Source organism: Erythrolamprus reginae, chromosome 2 (genome assembly GCF_031021105.1).
Source record: "Erythrolamprus reginae isolate rEryReg1 chromosome 2, rEryReg1.hap1, whole genome shotgun sequence".
Taxonomy (NCBI): domain Eukaryota; kingdom Metazoa; phylum Chordata; class Lepidosauria; order Squamata; family Dipsadidae; genus Erythrolamprus; species Erythrolamprus reginae.
In genome coordinates this window covers 204,072,360-204,093,218 of record NC_091951.1, presented here as the reverse complement: position 1 = coordinate 204,093,218, position 20,859 = coordinate 204,072,360, and the positions used below count along the sequence as shown (strand labels likewise).

General features: G+C 42.1%; 2 protein-coding genes, 1 long non-coding RNA gene and 1 other non-coding gene across 5 annotated transcripts in view; 2 read left to right on the top strand and 2 right to left on the bottom strand.

Annotated features, from left to right (window-relative positions):
* PDZD4 (PDZ domain containing 4) overlaps positions 1-2,890 on the top strand; it is a 32,066-nt gene extending 29,176 nt beyond the window's left edge. Inside the window, exon 8 of the mRNA XM_070736122.1 lies at positions 818-2,890. Within this exon, the coding sequence (XP_070592223.1) occupies positions 818-2,155 (1,338 nt within the window). The 3' untranslated portion in view covers positions 2,156-2,890. The remainder of the gene's footprint in view (positions 1-817) is intronic.
* A 3,497-nt stretch (positions 2,891-6,387) lies between these two features.
* SSR4 (signal sequence receptor subunit 4) lies at positions 6,388-12,059 on the bottom strand. Of its 2 annotated transcripts, none has more exons than XM_070741366.1 (6): positions 11,880-12,059; positions 10,669-10,787; positions 10,090-10,164; positions 8,852-8,941; positions 7,888-7,953; positions 6,388-6,520 (listed from the first exon to the last, which is right to left on the bottom strand). In XM_070741366.1, the coding sequence occupies exons 1-6, from the start codon at positions 12,022-12,024 to the stop codon at positions 6,416-6,418; spliced, it is 600 nt and encodes a 199-aa protein (XP_070597467.1). In that variant the 5' UTR covers positions 12,025-12,059; the 3' UTR covers positions 6,388-6,415. The 2 variants fall into 2 exon arrangements, with proteins under 2 accessions (XP_070597467.1, XP_070597466.1); XM_070741365.1 differs by having other exon boundaries at positions 11,775-11,887.
* Positions 10,406-10,542, bottom strand: LOC139163343 (small nucleolar RNA SNORA42/SNORA80 family). Its single transcript, XR_011558493.1, has one exon. It is a non-coding gene; the product is annotated as a small nucleolar RNA SNORA42/SNORA80 family (small nucleolar RNA).
* A 68-nt stretch (positions 12,060-12,127) lies between the features above and the next one.
* LOC139161781 (uncharacterized) lies at positions 12,128-17,597 on the top strand. Its single transcript, XR_011558157.1, has 2 exons — positions 12,128-12,226; positions 13,591-17,597. It is a non-coding gene; the product is annotated as an uncharacterized lncRNA (long non-coding RNA).
* Positions 17,598-20,859: the final 3,262 nt, after the last annotated feature.

Below are 20,859 nucleotides of genomic sequence, written 5' to 3'. Positions count from 1 at the left end.
TTCAGCCAAGGACTTGCCTAATGGACTTGTTTTGTCATTCATCTCTTTTCTGCTGTGAGATGAAAGGGGCAGAGAAGCCTTTGTAGTCAAAAGAGATGAGATGAATACGAAGAAAGCCAGGGCGATGCTTTTGTGGTTGTCCATATCTTGGTAAAGGGAGTTAAACCTTTCATCCCATTTTCGAGTTAATAATAATAATTTATTAGATTTGTATGCTGCCCCTCTCCAAAGACTTGGGGCGGCTCACAACAATAATAAAAAAAACAATATTATAGCGAAACAAATCTAATATTAAAAAAGAAGCATATAAAACCCTATCATATTTAAAAACCAAACAACACATACATACCGAACATAAAATATAAAGAGCCTGGGGGAAAGGTGCCTCAACTCCCCCATGCCTGGCGGTATAGGTGGGTCTTGAGTAGTTTACGAAAGACAAGGAGGGTGGGGGCAGTTCTAATCTCCAGGGGGGAGTTGATTCCAGAGGGCCAGGGCCGCCACAGAGAAGGCTCTTCCCCTGGGGCCTGCCAAACGACATTGTTTAGTCGACGGGAGAAGGCCAATTCTGTGGGACTTTCTTGGTCGCTGGGATTCGTGCGGTAGCAGGCGGTTCCGGAGGTATTTTGGTCCAATGCCATGTAGGGCTTTAAAGGTCATAATTGGGAATGTACAACTGATTCCCCCAATCTTTGCCAAATTCAAGAGTTTAGCTGCAGGGGTCTAAGGCTGGCATAAAAGTGTCAAGATAGGAAATTCTGAGCCAAAATGTAGAATAGATTTCCCTGAATTGGTGCCCTCTCCCTGTTTTCCTTAGGAGGAACCACTGCAAGAAAAGCCTTCTGGGGATTCAGCCACACCTCTGACTAACAGCCAGGAATTGGACAGTGGAGTTGGCCGGACAGACGAAAGTACCCGCAACGAGGAGAGCTCTGAACATGACCTGCTAGGAGACGAAGCACCCAGTGCCGCCAACACACCAGGCAGCCTGCGCAAATTTGGACCTAGCCTCCAGCCTCGAGACTTCCATTATAGCATGGACTCCCTCCTGGCAGGGGAGCTTCCTAGTGCCGTGGGCACAGACCTGATGCCAGGACTTACCGATGAAGAGTACGAACGTTACCGCGAGCTGCTGGAGCTCAAGTGTCACCTAGAGAATGGCAACGATCCAGGACTGGTGAGCGCTGCCCTGGATGTCAACCGCAATGAGGTGGCTCTGCTAGAGGAGGAGCTTCGCCACCTGGAGTTTAAGTGCCGCAACATCTTGCGGGCACAGAAGATGCAACAGCTGCGCGAACGCTGCATGAAGGCCTGGCTGCTTGAGGAGGAAGGGCTGTATACCTTGGAAGGGGAACCCAAGAAGCACGAACTGTCAGACATCACTGAACTGCCCGAACGCTCAGATAAGGACAGCACGAGTGCCTACAACACTGGAGAAAGTTGCCGAAGCACCCCCTTATTGGAAAGCCCCTTGCGTCGCTTGGCTGAGACCCCCAATCTCAACCGCGCAGCTCCTCCTTCCCCCCCACACCCTAAGTTCCGTCGGGAAGAGCGGGTGCGGCGCAGCAGCCCCAAGGCAACTGCGGAAAGCAGCCCTTATTTGAGCCGACGTCAGCGGGAAGAGGTACCCGCTCCCATCAGCCCCATGAGCTTAGCCAGCATTTGCAAGGACTCGCTCGGGAGCAAATCAGAACCCCGCATGGAGTGGAAAGTGAAGGTCCGTAGCGATGGCACTCGCTACGTGGCCAAGAGACCGGTGAGGGACCGGCTGCTCAAAGCCAGGGCCATGAAGATCCGCGAGGAACGCAGCGGCATGACCACAGATGACGATGCGGTCAGCGAGATGAAGATGGGGCGTTACTGGAGCAAGGAGGAACGGAAGCAGCACTTGATCCGAGCTCGCGAACAACGGAAACGCCGCGAGTTTATGATGCAGAGTCGGCTGGAGTGCTTGAGAGAAAGGGAAGGAAGTGAAGCTCGAGGGGTTTCTGGCGAAGTCAACATCTTGGCCCTGAGCCATCGTAAAACCATGAAGAAACGGAGCCGACGTATCTTGGACAACTGGATTACCATCCAAGAAATGCTGGCTCACGGCACTCGCTCAGCAGATGGCCGCCGAGTTTACAACCCGCTGCTTTCAGTGACTACTGTTTGAGTGTGTAAGAAAGAACACTGGAGGGAAGCTGCCCTACCGTTGTCTCCTGGCCAGACGGGAGAAAGTAGAATAAACACAGCTGTTTCCTCCTTGATTAATAAGACAATTGCTCTTTGAACATACTTGGGACTTTTTACTATTTGTACTCCGTGGGTTCAAAGAGCCCTCCTCTCTAAACCAAATTTAGAGTGTGACAAGCCCAGCATCCCTCCCTGCCTTAAGGACCACAGGGGGAAAACAGGCCACCAAGCCTGCCATCGGGAGCCTGCTAGGGAGCAAAGTCTGTTTTCCTGATATGTGCACCATCGATATTGAAGGCAATTGTGCAAGTCTGTTGTCCCCTTTCAGTTTACGGGAAAGCTTTTGCCAAGCTTAGTCCATGCCAATCCCATCCTGAAGCACAAAGAACCAAGTCTCATCTGTAGACACTGTGCAGAGCACAAGAAAAGGAGGCTCGTCCCCATCAACAGGACCAATGAACCCTTCAGGTCTTCCCAAATTGGGATGTTGTGACATCTTTCTTCTTTCTCTCTTTCCTCTTTTGTGATTGTGATTTTACATTTTTTAAATTTCTCCCAGGATGGAGGTCCGAGCCCTGGAGGCTCAATCCACAAGTGACCAAGCGCTCCCTTCCTGCATTTTCTACCATGTCATTGCCCTTCCCTCCCAGCTCAGGAAGAGGCAGTAGCTTAGCATAGGGAGGTTTTGCAATGGAAAGCTTGTAGCAAACCTTGTACCTGAGGCTGAAATTGCATTGTTACAATAAAAAATAAAAATAAAAATGTTTTTATTCATTGAAACCAAGTTACACATATTAGCAGCATATTTTTGAAACTGGTGCTGGCTGCGTACAATTACCATATTTTTCAGAGTATAAGATACTCCGAAGTATAAGATGCATCTAGCTTTTGGTGAAGAAAACAAGGGGGGGAAAATCTACCTGTGCTTTTCAGCAATTTGCCTCCTTGAAGCAGCCTGTTTCAGTTTCAGCACAGCCTGATTAGTACAAGTAGCTGATTGTTGGTTGGATCATCCTCCCAATGATCAGCTGTTTCAGACTGCAGGGATTGCCATTGCCTTTTGCTGCCTCTGCGTGCCCCGTTTTCTGCCTGTTCCAGGTGGTAGGGATCAGAATGGGCGGAAAATGAGGTACGCAGAGGGCAAACATGGGGCACGGAAGCCAAAATGGGGTAAAATGCCAGCAATAGGCAATGGCAATCCCTGCAGCCTGAAACAGCTGACTGTCAGGAAGCCAATCCAATTGACAATCAGCTGTTTGTGCTAATCAGGCTATGCCAAAGCTGAAACAGGTTGTTTGCTGCACGGAGGCAAATTGCTGGGAGGCAGAGGCCAAGGGTGGAGGCTGGCAGGTGGGCGGGGCTACATTCAGTAAATAAAGTGCAACCAAATTTTCACCCTCTGGGGGGGAGGGAGCAAGTGCACCATATACTTTGAAAAATATGGTAGTGAAGCTGTTCACGCTCTGGAACATCTCTACAGTAAGCACATACAGTGGTACCTCTACCTAAGAATGCCTCTACTTATGAACTTTTCTAGATAAGAACCGGGTGTTCAAGATTTTTTTGCCTCTTCTCAAGAACAATTTCCCACTTACAAACCCGAGCCTCCGAAACTGTAACCGAAAAAGGCAGGGAGAAGCCTCCGTGGGGCCTCTCTAGGAATCTCCTCGGAGGATACAGTGCTGGAAGAGGTGGGGAGAGGCCTCTGTGAGGCCTCTAGGAATCTCCTGGGAGGAAACGGCTTCCACCCTCCCCATGGTCTCCCAAATTGCACGTATTATTTGCTTTTACATTGATTCCTATGGGGAAAATTGCTTCTTACAAACTTTTCTATTTAAGAACCTGGTTATGGAACGAATTAAGTTTGTAATTAGAGGTACCACTGTATTTAGAAAGCTAGCATTGCCAATGGGTGTTTGTGGGAATGCAGATAAAAGCAACAGGAGTGGAAAGGGCTAAAAATGTTAGTTCACAGTACATAGCAGCTAACTTGTATGGCAAGCTTAGTGAACTGAAGCACCATTTATGGAAGTTTAGATGACACAATGACTCATAAAGTAACCCCAACATTATTAGGGTACAATGTGTCTCCATCCAAAGACTAGATTTACAGTTTGCATTCTGTCAAGTTGAGCAGCCTGAGATTTCCCTGTTACAAGCTCTCTTCCCCATCAAAACAGAAAAAATATGGAAAATCTTAAATCTTACCTACTTAATATAATTACCAAAAATATGTACCCAAAATGCATTGATTTGCAAACCAGCAAAGGCTTGCCTCACAATTGCTCAACCAATTTTATTTGATAAAGCTTTATGAGATAATTATGCTTTATTAAATAAACATGGGTTGAGCAATTAATGTGAGGCAAGCAACCCTTTTAAATTACAAAAAACATTTTTTTAAATTATACTAAGCTGTGATTGAGTTCATGAACTAGAGGTTAAGTTCACAGAGTTCACATTGTCAAAATCAAATAAACCAAATAATAACTTAGGGTATGTACTGTGTGGATTGGATCACTTCTGAAACATGCTAGCAGTGGAATAATTTCTGAAACCCTAGTCATGAAACGTTCGTATTTTCTGAATATCCTCCAATATCATAAAAAACGTGCACGGTTTTAGTCTGGCTCAAATTCACTTAAAAAGGACTCAGGTAATGGATTGCAATATATCCCTGAAACTTGTTGAGTTATGTCCTCGGCAGAGTACTACCCAGCTTTAGGCTAGATGAGCCAAAGGCCTTGCTTGACTCTTGAACGTAATTTAAGATAATGGGAAAATTTACAATTTAAAATACAGGACAGTGACTAAGAGAGCAGTGAAGTTACTCTAGTTAGTATCTCCACATTAGCATCTTTATCTATATTAGTATTATCTTTTATATTGCATCACACAGATCTGTATCTTGTTCTATAAACTCTGGAATCATTTTGCATTAAGGAAAATGTATTGCGCATTCAAAACACAATTCTAAGTTTTTTGTGAAAGAAAAACCCCTTACCATTTAATAGATACTTTATAAAAATTACACCCAAGATAAAAAGTTGCCTTGTAATACCAGAGAATGCATTACATTCAGTGGCAGTGTAGAATAAACACGGAAGCCTTCATATGAGCTACAATTTAAATAATCAGTTACACGTTTCAGGGCTGGTGACACCCCAATAGAAGGAATAGAAACCGTCCCGTATTTAGGAAACTGGTTAGGATGCAAATATACTCCTACCTTACAGGAAGCATCAATCATATTCTCTTACGAACATAGCACTATCACCATTTTTTTAATTTACCAGTATTTTTAGGTTAAAACAGAACCCATTGCCTGTTCCATTTACAGGAAGTCCTTGCTTAATGACTGCCCCAGCAGCAACTGCCCAGTTACAATTGTGGCAGAAAAGTAACTTTGTGACCAATGACCACATTTACAATCTTTGAAGTTCTGCATGGCTATTCACTTAGTGACTACTTAAGCTAGTTATTGATAATATATATATTTAATATTCCTTTTGCTTACTCAATGGTCTGTAAAACTGAATTAACTGAATTTGACTTCTACACTGGTTCAGATGAAGATTGCAGCAGCTAAAAATCTGACTGGATTGCAGAAGTAGCAAATGTTACAAATATAAGATTAGCCACGCATTCTATGTAGCTGCTTTCTCCTTTATAATCTGACATGAATACAACTTTAGAGCAATGAGGTAATCCCACACTGGCTGCAGTGGCTCACGCCAGGAACTGTAGTCATTAGGTAATGAGCTGTAGCATAAATATGACTGCACCCAGAGATACACTGCTTAATGGGATTAAGGAAAGTAAAATGGGCCTTAACTCAGGATCAATTCAGCTAATCAGCCAATCCTTAATATTAAGCCAGCCACAATTCAGAATGTTAGCTTGGCAAAATATGCACATTTAGAGTATGTGTGTGCCTTCTGCTTCTTTCTAGGACTTCAGTTCCATGGAAAGCATTTGTTTTATTGGGTCTTTTCAGCTTTGTTGGGGCAGAGTTTGAGTTTCGGAAAACCTACTTTGAAAGATGGCAAGATTATCACCAAATGCACAGACCACAAGGAGCTCTAACACTGACCTACTTCAAACCAAAACATGAGATGGAAATTAATGATACCGACAAGCCACACAGGGATATTTTTGAAGACATAGTGGGGAAAATCTTTACTTTCTAAAGAAAAGGCAGAAAGCAGTGAAGTTGGTATAGAGAGTTTATTGTAGTGGTTTATGCTTGGATGTTGCTCTTAGCAGTGAATGCCATATAATATACCAGAATACCAATTAATGCTGCCAATACCTCAGTGGAGACCCATGGTCCGCTCCAGGCACCCTGCAAATGGAAGGTGGAAAGAATAAAAACATATTGAATAAATTAAAAGGAAAGAATAAGAAATGGTGGAACTGAATTTTCTGGGTACTGTACCATGATTTTAAACTTGTCTGGGCTACAAGAGACTACTAAAATGTAGCATCAGAGGGGTGAGTTGTATCAGGACATATCACCCAAACCATAAGGAACTGTGCATAGATATGGCCTATCTGAAATGTGAGAAAAACCAATCAAGTACTAAAATTAGCTTAGCTCTGGGGAATAATTAAGTAGATCAACTCTGCAATTGTACCATTTTTCTATTTTGTTCATTTTCTCCACTACTTAGCAAAACAAAGGACCACAAAGGAACCTACCAATACTGAGCAGGGCTAACCTTTGAAATAATAAATATGTTTAAAATAGTATTAAAGATAAAGCCCCAAATGTAGCCTACTAGGGAAAACTACTGAACTTTCTGGGCAGGTCTGGCATACATGCTTGCAGTATACACATCTAGAAAAAACTTTTAACTTCACTAGTTTACTATGAAATGTTTGATGCATGAATGGCCCATTATAGCAGCCATTTTATACACAGCTACAATAATCTCACAGCCATTTTGTGCTTGCTAATATTTTTATAGTTTCTGTGACTTTTCTGACACAGCAAAATCTCAATTCCGAATATTTAGACATATTAAGAGGCTGGACTTCTGGGAACATGCACCAAGTGATACACACACCCTTTCCCTATTCTATTAACTATAGCTATCCCTACAATCCCTGCTAAACTAAAAATAATATATTAAGCTTTCATTATGGACTGGCCTTTTATATCGGTTACATCACATTCTCTCCACTTTAATATCTCGTTGGGAACTGGGAGCACTATAACTCTTTGCAACACATTTTCAAGTACACAGGTAGTCCATTACAATCATAAGCTGTAGCAGTCATAAAGCAGGTCATCTGTTGACTATCTTATGACCTTTTCTGCAGCAGTCATTAAGCCAACCCATACATCTCAATGTGGCATTTTTGCCCCAAACCAGAAGTAAATACCAGCTTTTGGCAAAAATATGGTCAATCATGATCATATGACTGTAAACGCAGGCTTACTGCTGAGCTCCCAAAAAGTAATTATGTGATCATGGGATGGGCAGCTGCTGGAACTTTGTAACGGATCATAAATAAGCAAAGCGATTGGTTGTAATTAGAGACACTTGTTCAACTAAAGAAACTATCATAGAATACACAAACTGCAATCAGAAAGTAGCATATGCTATAAATGGCCTGATTTATCCAAATGTGCTAGTATTGAACGTCTGACTTGGTTACACTGGCCACCTATTATAGCAGCTCCATTCCCACAGAAGCTGCACTCACCCGATGATCCACACTGACTGTAAAAAGAGGTTTGATCTCTGAGACATCCTCATTGTTGCGCTGAGCCTAAGATGGAGGAGAGAATTAAGAGTGGAATTAAGGCTTTAATTAACCAAAAACCCATGATGTAATTTCCTGATAGCATCATCATCAACTACTTACACTGGAGACACTACATGAATACAATTAGCAGAGGAAAGCATGGTAGACAATATATCTAGCAGTGAAACAGAATACAAGGACTGTGTTTTCAGTTCAACATCAAAGTACGTGAGTTAGTTCTTAAATTGCAATTTCCATGGGCCATCTGATAAAAAAAGATGCCTCAGTCTCAGTTCCAAGTGTGCAAAGACATGCCACAGTATATTATTAATAAAGGAAATATTGTATTTTTGCTTAGAACCATGTCATTTTTTCACAGGCAGTATGACATTATAGGTAATCAACTTACAACAGTTCATTTAGTGATCGTTCAAAGTTACAATAGCATTGAAAAAGGTGACACGACCATTTTTCACACTTGCAACCATGGCAGCACCCTTGTGATCACATGATCAAATTTCAGACACATGGCAACTGATTCATATTTAGGAAAGATGCACTGTCCTGGTGTCGTGATCACCTTTTGCTACTTTTGAACAAGCAGAATCAAATGGGGAAGCCAGAATCACTTAATAACTGAATTACTAAGTCAACAGTTGCAATGATTCACTTAAAAACTATGGCAAGAAAAGTTGTAAAATGGCCAAACTTTACTTAAATGTCTTTCTTAATAACATCATGTTGTGGTCGTAAATCAAAGACTACTGGTAATTCATGGGGCTTCCAGCTACTAAAAAAAATCACGCTACCAACTTTAGTGGTAAAATGTAAACATTTGCTTCCCCTATTCCTATACTGATCACAAATCTAGTCTACAAAATTTACTTGTATCTTTTCCTTCCATCCATCAGTGCAATCTCACCTTGCGCAAGATACTGTAGGACTCCTCATCAAAAAACTTCACCTGATAGGTGCCCGAGCGAGCCAGCTTATGTTCCATGCTCCAAGAAACCTGTCCTCCCACCAAAAAAGACACATAATTAGCCACGAGAAAAACTTTCTTCTTTTAACTGTACAGGTATATAAATAAACACACCCAAGTGATTAACAGAGATGTACCATCCACTTCAGTAGCCAGGGCTATAATAAACCAAACTAGCCAATGGTTCGGAATGGCAATTTCCTTTAGCATGGGGAGAAGGATGGACTCACAGAATCAGACCCACCACAAAACTAGAGCCATGCACGTATGGCACAAAACCACTGCCTACCTTATACAAAGGTATATGGTTTAAGGCAGGCAAATTATTATTTATCACTAATATATCACTAATCCTATTAAAGACTAACCATTATTATCTTGCTTATTTAATCAAAATTTCAGGCTGCTTCCAACACAGACAAAAACCAATTTTGCCTATAAGTTACATATATTGCGCAATTTTTGTATCACAATTGTTTTTAGATTGTTTTAAAATATGAAATATCTTACAAACTCTAAACCAGATTTTGTATATGACAATTTCTTCTGTTTATATTTTTAATAATAAGCTTAGAACTAAGACGCCTTAAACATGATCTAAGTATTGCCCACAAGATCATATGCTGCAACGTCCTGCCTGTCGGCGACTATTTCAGCTTCAACCACAACAACACAAGAGCATATAACAGATTTAATAAAACTTGACGAGTTGTCGAAGCGTGGAACTCATTACCGGACTCCATAGTGTCATCCCCAAACCCCCCAACACTTTACCCTTAGATTATCTACGGTTGACCTATCCAGATTCCTAAGAGGTCAGTAAGGGGCGAGTACAAGTGCACTACAGTGCCTTCTGTCCCCTGTCCTATTGCTCTCCTATACCTTTCTTCTATTCCTATATCTCTTCTTCTATTCTTTCATTGATATGTTTTATTCCTATATCTTCTATTCTTTCTTAGATATATTTTACCATGAGTATATCCTCTATAACCTTCATTATGTTTTTTACTATGTGTATATCCACTAAAACCCTCTTTGTGTATTGGACAAAATCAATCACTCAATTAATCAATAATGAAACCAAGGTAAAATTCTAATAACTTCACTAATCCCCCCCCCCAAATTGAATTCAAGTATTTTGCAAAATGATATTGACTAGCAGGAATGTTTATTCTTACCTGATAGCGACCAACATCCTGACCCCGTGTAACAGGGAATTGCTTGCCATTGACATCTGCATAGAGGGCCACATTCTACACAAAAAAAATATGATAAGTATCAGAATAACAGAAATCCATACAATCTCTCATCTTGAAATCTTAATAGTCTACATGAGGAACCTGAAATAACAGGAAAGACATATCTCATTCCTTGCCATCAGGTCAAATACCAGCATGCCCTCCAAGCTTGCCTTTAATAGAAAATCCAGTGGAGAAGGCACTCAAGTTTTTCTATCAATAAAAGAACTCAGATGGCTACTTTTATGTTGTTTTTAAATGTATCACCCACATCAGTAGCTAGGACTACAGTATGTCAGACCAGCCAATGGTTCGGGGAGACAAGTTTCTCTGGCATGGAGTCCACTATGGGAAGTCCATGGAAAGGGACATACCATAAATCCAAAGCCATGCATATATTAGGACAGATTACCTATCCTATAATAATCACTTATAGTACAATTTTCTATATTGGTGGCAGGTTTTTGAGATTGTATTTCCTTTAAAATGTAAAAAAAAAAAAACCATTCAGACACTTACTTGTGCTCCATTTTTACAGGTAAGGGAGATCTCAACAACAAAGACTGTTTCAGAAGAAATAACAGCATCTGAGGTAGTATAATAGGATGGGGAGATAACCGGTTCTGTGCATGTTTCACCTGTCAGGAAAGAAACATGATTTTATCAAAATATTCAGAGCTTGGAGTGGAAAACTAGGCCATTCAATGAAATGTTTACGCAATGGAAGCCCTTACTGAGCTTCATGATCTCATATTGCATTCATAGGTAGTTTTAAATGATCAAAAATGCTTTGAGCAATGCATTAATAAAACCAACCTTTTAAAATCTAGTTGTTCTGTCTTCTCCATAGTTCCTGCCTTCATTTTAACCTATCTTGCCTGCTTAGACACGAAACAGTAAAAAAAAATAATCTTCAGAAATTTCCTCATAATTTTAAAGCACAATAGAAATCTCAGTAAGCTGTCTTCTACCTTAACGAACTCCCCACCTCGATATCTATTATATCTATCTCATGACCAAATGAAGTTATTATCTAGATCCTGCCATGAGTGAGAGATATGCATGGTTTTATTAAGGGTTATTACTGTATTTTAAACCGTTTTTTTAATTGTTGTTTTTTACTGTAAGCTGCCCAGAGTCCTTGTAGAGTTGGGCATATAAATAAAATTAATTGCTTGGAACAAACTTCCAGCACACGTGGTTGGTAAATCCACATGCCTGGGATAAACATATATCCATCCTAAGATAAAGTACAGGAAATAATATAAGGGCAGATTAGATGGACCATGAGGTCTTTTTCTGCCGTTAATCTTCTATGTTTCTAAAATAAATAATATCCTATCTATCTATCTATCTATACTACAAACTGCCTAATCCTCAATTATTAGGACCCTTAAGACTATCTGTGAATTATATCCTCGGGAGGAAATGGAAGTGGGCTGAGGAAACTGCCTGAAACTAGCTGAAAAAACCTCCGGGAGAGAAGAAAAAAATGCGGGCCACACGAAGGAAGGTCCTCGGAAGGCCCCACCAACTCCATCGAGCCCGGGCGCCGAGGGAATTCTCAACGAAGGCAAGATAGGAAAAGAGGTCACAAGAAGATCCCCCCGGAAAGTCTCCATTACCTCGCACCCCACTCAGCACCAACAAGGCGGCCGCCAACCACAGCAGCCCCAACCCGTCCCCCGCCATCACCGAACAGGGAAAAGAGCGAGCAACGACCAACCTACCGCCGTCAAAGCCAAGCCGTCCGCCGCGCGAGGGGACGGCGGGAAAGGCCGCCAGCCAATCAGCGCGGGCGAAGCCGCTCCAGCAACCGCTGCTGCGACCACGTGGCCAGCGGCAGGGCGAGCAGAAAGAAACGTGGCTTTCCATGAAAGGAATGGTTTCTTAAAATGGCCGCTCGGGCGCTTTTGTTGCCCAGCCAATGGCGAGAGGGCGGAAGTAGCCCCAAAGCGATTGCAACTGCGCAGGCGCCAGTAGAACTTGCTCTGAGAAGAGTAACGCGCTGTCGAGTGCATTCGTTGCGCGGGAGCCGAGTACAGTGATTGCTTTACGTGGTACTACACTATCTGAGGTAATTAATTTGCCCTGATCGCCCGGTTGCTGTTATTTAACAATATAATTAGAAAACATATTTTTTTTGAGAAACAGTATTTGGAGCAATTGCAAGAGAGAGCAATTGCCGTGGAACAGAGATAGCACTTATAAACCGCTTCACACTGCTTTACAGTATCCATGGCCGCGATAGGCCAGTATTACTGCTATTGACGTCAGGGGCCTGGCCAAATTGAAAAATGGGGAGGGGGGCGGTTTTGGCCCGCCACCATGTGCCGGCACCCGCAGCAGTCATTGTGCCCAGTGAGCAGCGCCAAAGTCCAGCTCCTTGCACACGTGCAGTACTACCTGTATTGAAGCCGGTGAGCAGGTAGTACTGCACCTGTGTGAGGAGCTGGAGCTCGGCGCTGCTCACTGGGTACAATAACTGCTGCGGGGACCAGGGGACATCATTTATAGTCACAGGGGGCAATGGAAAGATGTTAGAAGGTGGACGGGGGGGGGGGATTGTTAGGGCATCGGGTGTGCGGCACTGCGGAGAGGGAACTGGGGCAATAATATATAATATATAGGTTTTTAGCTGGAGAACTATAAAGCACACAATACCTCCAAAGGTATGTGTGCTTTGTATTAATAATGATGTAGGCTGCTATGTTACTAGCATAGTAGCCTGTTTGGGAGTGGGACTTTCACTTTAAAGGAGTGTTCACATTGCGTTTTTGGCCTCCCTTGCCGGGGATACGTTGGTAACCAGTCCACAATCAGCTACCCACTTATCCCTGCACAGAGAACTGCACCCCCCCCCCCTTTTTAATGGCCAGTTCTTTGTGCAGGGATAAGTTGACAGCTGATTCTGACTGGTTACCAATGTATCCCGGCAAGGGAGGCCAAAAACGCAAGGTGAAAAAGCCCTGAGGATTTATTAAGAGGGCTCTTTTAAATGGTGTTGGCTCTCTATAGGTGCTTTCACATGTAGCAGATTTTACGTGCAGATTTCCTGCTGTGGATTTGGCGCTTCTGATTGACTTTGGCTAGCCAGCTGAAAATCCTCACGTAAAATCTGCTACATGTGAAAGCACCCTAAACAAAGTATAAAATAAATAATTTTTGTAAATATAAAAAACACTCCTAATTTTTTTTAGAGTGAGCTATTTGAAGCAGCAGTTACCAAAATGACTTTGCAACAGACTTTCTTTGTTAAATAGAATCTGATTAAGCCTTGTAATGCTAATCATATTGCAAAGCCAGTGCAGATAATTTTGATTCTAATTATGTAAAGAAACGCAATAAAATGTGAGAGTTGGAACACACCCTTGTGCATAGTAAGCAGTGTTTTGAAGACCTTGATTCCTAACAAAAGTTCATTATTTTTCTCTTGGCTAGCAAATTCTGAGAACCCCAAAAAATGTACCATCACAAATCTGGCTCTCAAAAACAGAAGGAGAAAAAAGACGGGAAAGATGAAGAAGAAAAGTTGAAGAAGAAACAAGTCATCATGCAGTACTTTGAAAAGCGTAAAAGTGAAAAGGGAGATGAAGTACAGACAGAACCTTCTCAGGAAGTTGTTGAGCAGACTGCTTCATCCTCTCAGACTGCACCTGTAAGCATTTCAATGATGGAAGAAGAGCATGAAACATGTAATATGCCAACTTGTGCAGTATCGGAAGAAGATGTAGACACACGGTCCTGCACTACGTCCCCAAAAAGACCTGTCACTGCAGAAGAAGATTATGAGCTTCAAAGAAATTTGTTAAGGAAGCTGATAAGTTTACGGCTCTTTTAGAGAGACTTTTGGATGTCATATTGCATCTAGCATCACGGAATATGGCATTCCAAGGGAGTTCCCAAAGAATTGGAGAAAGCCACAATGGCAACCTTCTGGGAACCTTGGAAATCTTGGCAAGATATGATTATCTACTGAGAGAGCATTTAGAAAAAGTCAAGGCTAGTCAGGAAAAGGGAAAGAGACTTCCAGCTCATTACCTGTCTTGGGCCACACAAAACGAATTCATTAATATTTGTGGAAAACATGTCCTGGATGCTATATTGTCCGAAATGAAAGCAGCAATTTATTTTGCAATAATATGTGATGCAACACCTGATGTTTCACGCACTGAAAAAAATGTAATTGTTTTGTGATACGTTAACAGAGAGCCCCAAAATGGAAAATGGAGTATTCAAGAAAGATTTGTTGAATTTGTTGATTTTTTCAGAAGACTGGAGAAGAAATTGCTGACATGATCATGTCCAAGATTGAGTGAACATGCCATTGATCTCAAAGACTGCAGGGGTCAGGGATATGACAATGGAGCCAACATGTCTGGCAGAATTAAAGGTGTAAGAGCCAAAATCCAGGACACATACCCAAAAGCTATGTTTTGTCCCTGTGCTGCACATTCCTTAAACCTTGTCGGAATGCATGCAGCTGAAAGCTGCCTGAAATGAAGACCTTTTTTGGTAGTGTAAACAGGTTATATATTCTGTTCAGCAGCATTCCTGCAAGATGGAACACACTGATTGATGAAGTGGGAAGGTCTTTGCATGGTTTGAGTGACACACAGTGGAGTGCAAGAATAGAGGCTGTACGTCCAATTGCACAGAATCTACCAAGCATTTTAAAGGCTCTGGAAAAAGTTCTTGCTTCCAGAAAACTTACAGATGATGCACACTCAGATGCCCAAGGTCTCTATGACTACTTCTCATCCTTTCGGGCAGTGGTTTTAGCCACATTCTGGTTCAAAGTGCTTACCAGCTTTGAGGATAGAAACAAAATTCTCCAATCAAGATCTATTTCCATGGAAATTGGAGTGGCAAACATTAAAGCTCTCGCTGAAGAAATGCAACTGCTTCGAGAAAAGTGACCTGTTTTACTTTCTGAAGCTGGAGCAGTAGCAGATTGCATGGAGATTCCTAAGGAACTACTGAATCCTCGACAATTGTGGCAAAGGAAGTCAAAGCATCATGATGCAATAGATCCTGAAGAGCATTTTAAAGCTAATGTCTTCCTTGTGGCAATGGACACAATCATTTCTGACCTTCATCAGCGCTTCCAGTCTATGGAGGAAGTCTGCAAGCTATTTTCTCCAATCTTGAAAGTGACAACAATAAGTGAGGAAGACCTGGTGGCATCGACTGAAGAATTAATCTCAGCATACCCTGATGATTTCACATCATATTTACTCGATGAGCTGCAACATCTTCGGGAAGTGTACAAAGCTACATTTCCAGAAAACCTGGGTCCCTTAGATTTGCTAAACGCAATCTACGAACTAGAGCTTCAAGGAATATTTGGACAGATATGTATTGCTCTTCGGATTTTTATCACACTCCCACTTTCAGTGGCAGAAGGAAGAGGGCATTTAGCAAACTTTCATTAATCAAGAACTACCTCGTTCTACAATGAGTGAACAACATCTAAACAGCCTAGCAATACTTTCCATTGAACATGAGCTTGCAAGACAACTCAGTTACAAAGATTTAATTAAAGACTTTGCAAACCAGAAAGTCAGAAGACTTGCTCCGTAAACCTGAATTTGTTGTTTATTTTAACTATGAGCCCAGAAGGGCACAATTCAGTGCTCACAATGCATTGGATAGAAGGTTCATTTTTGCTATCCACTATTTTTTCCAGATACTATGAACATTTACTTGAAGAAAATGACAGCTTTACTTTACCCACATAGACACGTAGGAAAATGTTATCATATGGGACTTTGTTTTTCATTCAGCTGTGGACTTCACAGCTAAATACAGGTCCAAGTTTACTCTAGTTACCCTGATCTAGCTGATGTTCAAGCCAGAGTGCTGTTCGTGCAACACAGTCCATGTGTTCATCTCATCACAAGGACTGCACTTATGTGTGTGAATGTGCATGGCTATGAAGCGTGGAGCTCCTCAGCGCTTGGAGTGGCAGTGCAGTTATGAAGTGGGGAGCCCCATTCACATGCACAAGTGCAATCCTTGTGATGCGGTCAGCACACAGACTGTTGCACGAACTGCACCTTTGTTTTGGAGCCAGCTGTTTGTTGCAATAGAGGTTCTACGTGATTTGAGTTGGTTGACTTTTTTTTACACCTATGGTGGAGTTTACGTATACAGTGGAACCCCGACATAAGAGCTGCTCTACTTAAGAGCAACTCGAGATAAGAGCTGGGAGGGGAGAGATATTTTTGTTCTACTTACAAGCCCAAATTCGAGATACAAGCGCCAAGGAGCTGTCTCCTGAAGCCAAACGCTAACTTCCGCGTTCGGCTTCAGGAGACAGCTGCGAAGCGGCGCGCGTGTTTTAAAAGGTTGCAGCCGGCCTGGGGGGCTCGGGGGGTGCTTGCAGCTTTCTTTCTTGCTCTTTTTCTTTCTCTCTTTTACCTCCCCTTCCTATATTTCTTCTTTTCTTTCTCCTTCCCACCTTCTTCCCTCCCTCCCTCCCTCCCTTCACTCATTCCTCTCTTACTCTCCCCTTTCATAAGTTTCCTTGCTTCCTTCCTCTGTTCCTGTCCCTTCCCCCTTTCTTTCTTTCTTTCTTTCTTTCTTGCTCTTTTTCTTTCTCTCTTTTACCTTCCCTTCCTCTATTTCTTCTTTTCTTTCTCCTTCCCACCTTCTTCCCTCCCTCCCTCCCTTCACTCATTCCTCTCTTACTCTCCCCTTTCATAAGTTTCCTTGCTTCCTTCCTCTGTTCCTGTCCCTTCCCTCTTTCCTTCCTTCCTTCCCACCCTCCGTCCATTCATTCACCCATTCCTCTCTTGATCGCTTAAAGCCGGTCCCTGGTGCAAAAAGGGTTGGGGACCTCTGTCCTACAGGATTGGGTGGCAGAGAAGTTGAACATATGTAAATTTAAAAGTTTAAGAAAGTTTACAAGTTAAGTGAAAGAAACTTCATTATTCATTTATATGTACATGTACATTTCTTCATTAAAAACATGTCTTTCTGCATAATTTAGACTAACTTTGTGAGTTTTTTGAGGGCTGGAACCAATTAAAATTATTTACATTAATTCCTATGGGGAAAAGTCGTTCGAGATAAGAGCTGCTCGACTTAAGAGCCCAGGTCCGGAACGAATTAAACTCGTATCTCGAGGTACCACTGTAGTTTTAAATATTATTGCGTCTAATTTATCTTCTGGTTACCTGTTATTTATTGGTATTATTGGGAAAACAAATATTTTTCTAGTGTGGTGCAGGAGTATTTTGTCTTTATCCTTTGTGCCATATTGCTGCTTTTAATATTGTTGATGGCAAAATTAATAATATTTTGTTAATTTGGTGTATTTGCATTTGTTATATGTTGTGTTGTCTAGTAAATATTTGTATATGTTTACAGTTCACTGTGCTTTCCTTTATGATGTCATATTTGTACTATAGTAATAAACATACTTGACCAAAAGATTTAACAAATTGACTCATATTATTAATCTGTCAAACAAGTGTACCTTGTTGTAGTGGCAGGGTTTAAATTTTTTTTGTGAAAGGTAAATTTAATACATAATTGGTATGTCGCAAAATAAAGTAGTTTTAAAATGGCGGGGGGGGGGGGGCAGACACTTAGGCTGTATGGTTTACAGAGTCAGCATATATCGCCCTCAGCAATTTGGTCCTCATTGTACCAACCTCCAAAGGATGGAAGGCTGAGTCAACCTTGAGCCTGGTGAGATTTGAACTGGTGAACTACCCTCAGCAGAAGCAGCTTGAAGTACTGCACTAACCATTATGTCACCATGGCTAATGTAAGAGATACCACGTTCTCAGAGGACCAGGGAGAGCCCCCCTCTTTTTGCTACTACAGAAAAATAATTCTGCCGAACATATTTTAATAGTCTACATGTTGCTAGGGCAGAAACATACTTCGGTGGTGCCCCAGTTAAATGTGGAGAAGGTTGAAGTTGGATATTGGATGAATGTACAGTAGAAGAAGCAGTATTTCAGACAAATCTAATTTAATCGTGTCAGTCCAGTCTCTTAAAAATATCCAATGTTGGAGCACCCACAACTTATAGAGGCAACTTGTTCCACTAATCCAGGGGTGGGCAATTAATTTTGCCATGGGGCCGCATGAGGCGTTGGGATGGTTTTAGAGGGCCGAACTAATATAATTAACTCAGTTCTACCCAATACTGTTTATACTATTTATATACAGTCACTGCGCTGAAGTGTTCGCGTGGTCTCTGTGCTTGGCCCTTTCAGAAGTTGTGAGTGCGTCATCACTGGAGGGTTTTCTTTTGGGAGGGACTAGACCAGACCTGGGCAAGGGGTGGCCCGCGGGCTGCATCTGGCCTGCCCGCTGCCTTTGACTGGCCCGCCCGCTATCTGTGACCGGTCCGCAGAGGTTGGGGTCCACTCCAGTGCAAGGATGAAAAAGCTCACCGTGTTTGCCATGACTCCTCCAGTTCCTGCTTTCCGGATGAACCATGAGGAAAGCAGGAACCAGAGGAGTCCTGGCAGACGTGGTGAGCTCTTTCATCCTCGCACTGGAGCGGGCCCCGACCTCCGCGGACCGGTCACAGATAGCGGGCGGCCTGGATGCGGCCTGCAGGCCACCCCTTGCCCAGATCTGCACTAATTGATTGTAAGTGTCAGGAAATTCCTCCTTAGTTCTAGGTTGCTTCTCGAATAGTTTCCACCCATTCCTTCTTGTCCTGCCTTCAGGTACCTTGGAAAATAGGTTGACCCCCTCTTCTTTGGGGCAGCCCATTAGATATCGGATCACTGCTATCCTATCACCCTAGTTCTTCTTTTCTTTAAATTGCAGCTATCCAATTCCTGCAACTATTGTATATTCATATGTTAGACTTGATTCTGCAGTCAGAAGGGGAAACAAGAATTAGCTGCTGGAGAGTTGGGTTAATAAGCACTTCAACTGACAGAAGAATTTGGTCTTGAATTAAGAAAGGTGGGGTAGCTGATTCTTCTGCTTTTCCTCACTCAAAAAAAAAATCAAACTATATTATTATGATTTCCCTACTTTTTACCTAACCATATTGCAATATGTTTTTTTCCCCTTGCCATGTTCCCATGATGAGGCTATGAATGATCCAGGCTCAAGTCGCCCTTAGCTATATCAATGTTAAAATAGCTTCCTCCTCACTTGATGTTTAAAATCAGCCTTCAGTGTAGAGTGCAAAATCATCTCTACTATGTTAAAAGCAGAGTCCAGAGCTTAAAGGGTTAAATAAGGTTCAGGAGGGAAGTGTTTTTAATAGGAAAGTGAACACAAGAACAAGGGTGCACAATCTGAGGTTAGTTGCGGGAAAGATTAGAAGTAACGAGAAAAAAATTTACTTAAAGAGTAGTAGATACTTGGAACAAACTTCCAGCAGACCTGGTTTGTAAATCCACAGTAACTGAATTTAAACATGCCTGGGATAAACAAATATCCATCCTAAGATAAAATACAGGAAATAGTATAAGGGCAGACTAGATGGACCATGAGGTCTTTTTCTGCTGTCAATCTATGTTTCTTAAGAATGGACAGGATCAGAACAATAGCAATAGTAGTAGCACTTTGACTTATATACCACTTCACAATGTTTTACAGCCCTCTTTAAGCGGTGTACAGAGTCAGCATATTGCCTCCAACAATCTGGGTCCTCAGTTGACCAACCTCCGAAAGATGGAAGGCTGAGTCAACTTTGAGCCAGTGAGATTGAACTGCTGGCAGTAGGTGAAACTAGCTTGCTGTACTAACCACTGCACCACCATGACTCTATCTATCTATCTATCTATCTATCTATTAGATTTGTATGCTGCCCCTCTTCGAGGACTCGGAGTGGCTTATTGACCATTTCAACCCAAACATGGACTCATTTCGTTTCCAGTTGATGCCGGTTGTGGCAGAAAAGGCTATATTGTGCTGGTCTTTCAGATTGGTTGAGCACTTTGGAGCTTTTTTTAGTGTATGAATTTTTTTGGCATGCTAAGGGAGCCCTCCCCCAGCTGAGTACATATTGGTATCCAATAAAGTTAAAATACTTTGTTGAAATACCACAAGAGGGTTGGGTTGCTCAGCCGGCAGTACTGTAAATGCTTTAACATTGTGGTCCTGACAGCTCAAGCACAAGGTTAAAATAATGAAACAATTGAGTGATGGGGCTGTTGCTTCCCAAACAGAGCACAGAGGAATCCAGAAGTTGGCATTTGTTGCCTATATAAGGAGAAGAAAGGGAGAGAAATGTTAAATTAAAATGCTGCTTGTAACTTGGCTCCTTTTGCGATTCCAAAATAATTTTTTTAGACTTATTCATCTTAGGCCATGGCAGAATGGGGGTAGTTACGGAAACAGGCACAAGGAGGCAGGGTCCTTTAGCCAGACTTATTTCATCCTGTCTTTTGTGCAATGATGTTGCTGGCAGGTGTTTCTCTCCTTATTAGGGACATGCTGAAGGGGGTGGGCAGCAGAGGCAAAGGAATCAACTATTAATCCCTTTGCTTTTCACATCCTACAGAGTAAAATTAGGACGGTGCTATTGAGCCATGAGCTAAAACCAAGGGAATAGAGGCAGAATAGTGATTGGCAAATGGAGACAGCAAATGTCATCCTGGTATAATTTTCTGCTGACTCCAGAATGTATAGAGAAGGTCTTGTACTGGGGGAGCCCTTATTTCTCAAAGGTGAATCTAGCCGTTTTGCTAAGTAAGGTATATAGCCTGGAACAAGTCAGAA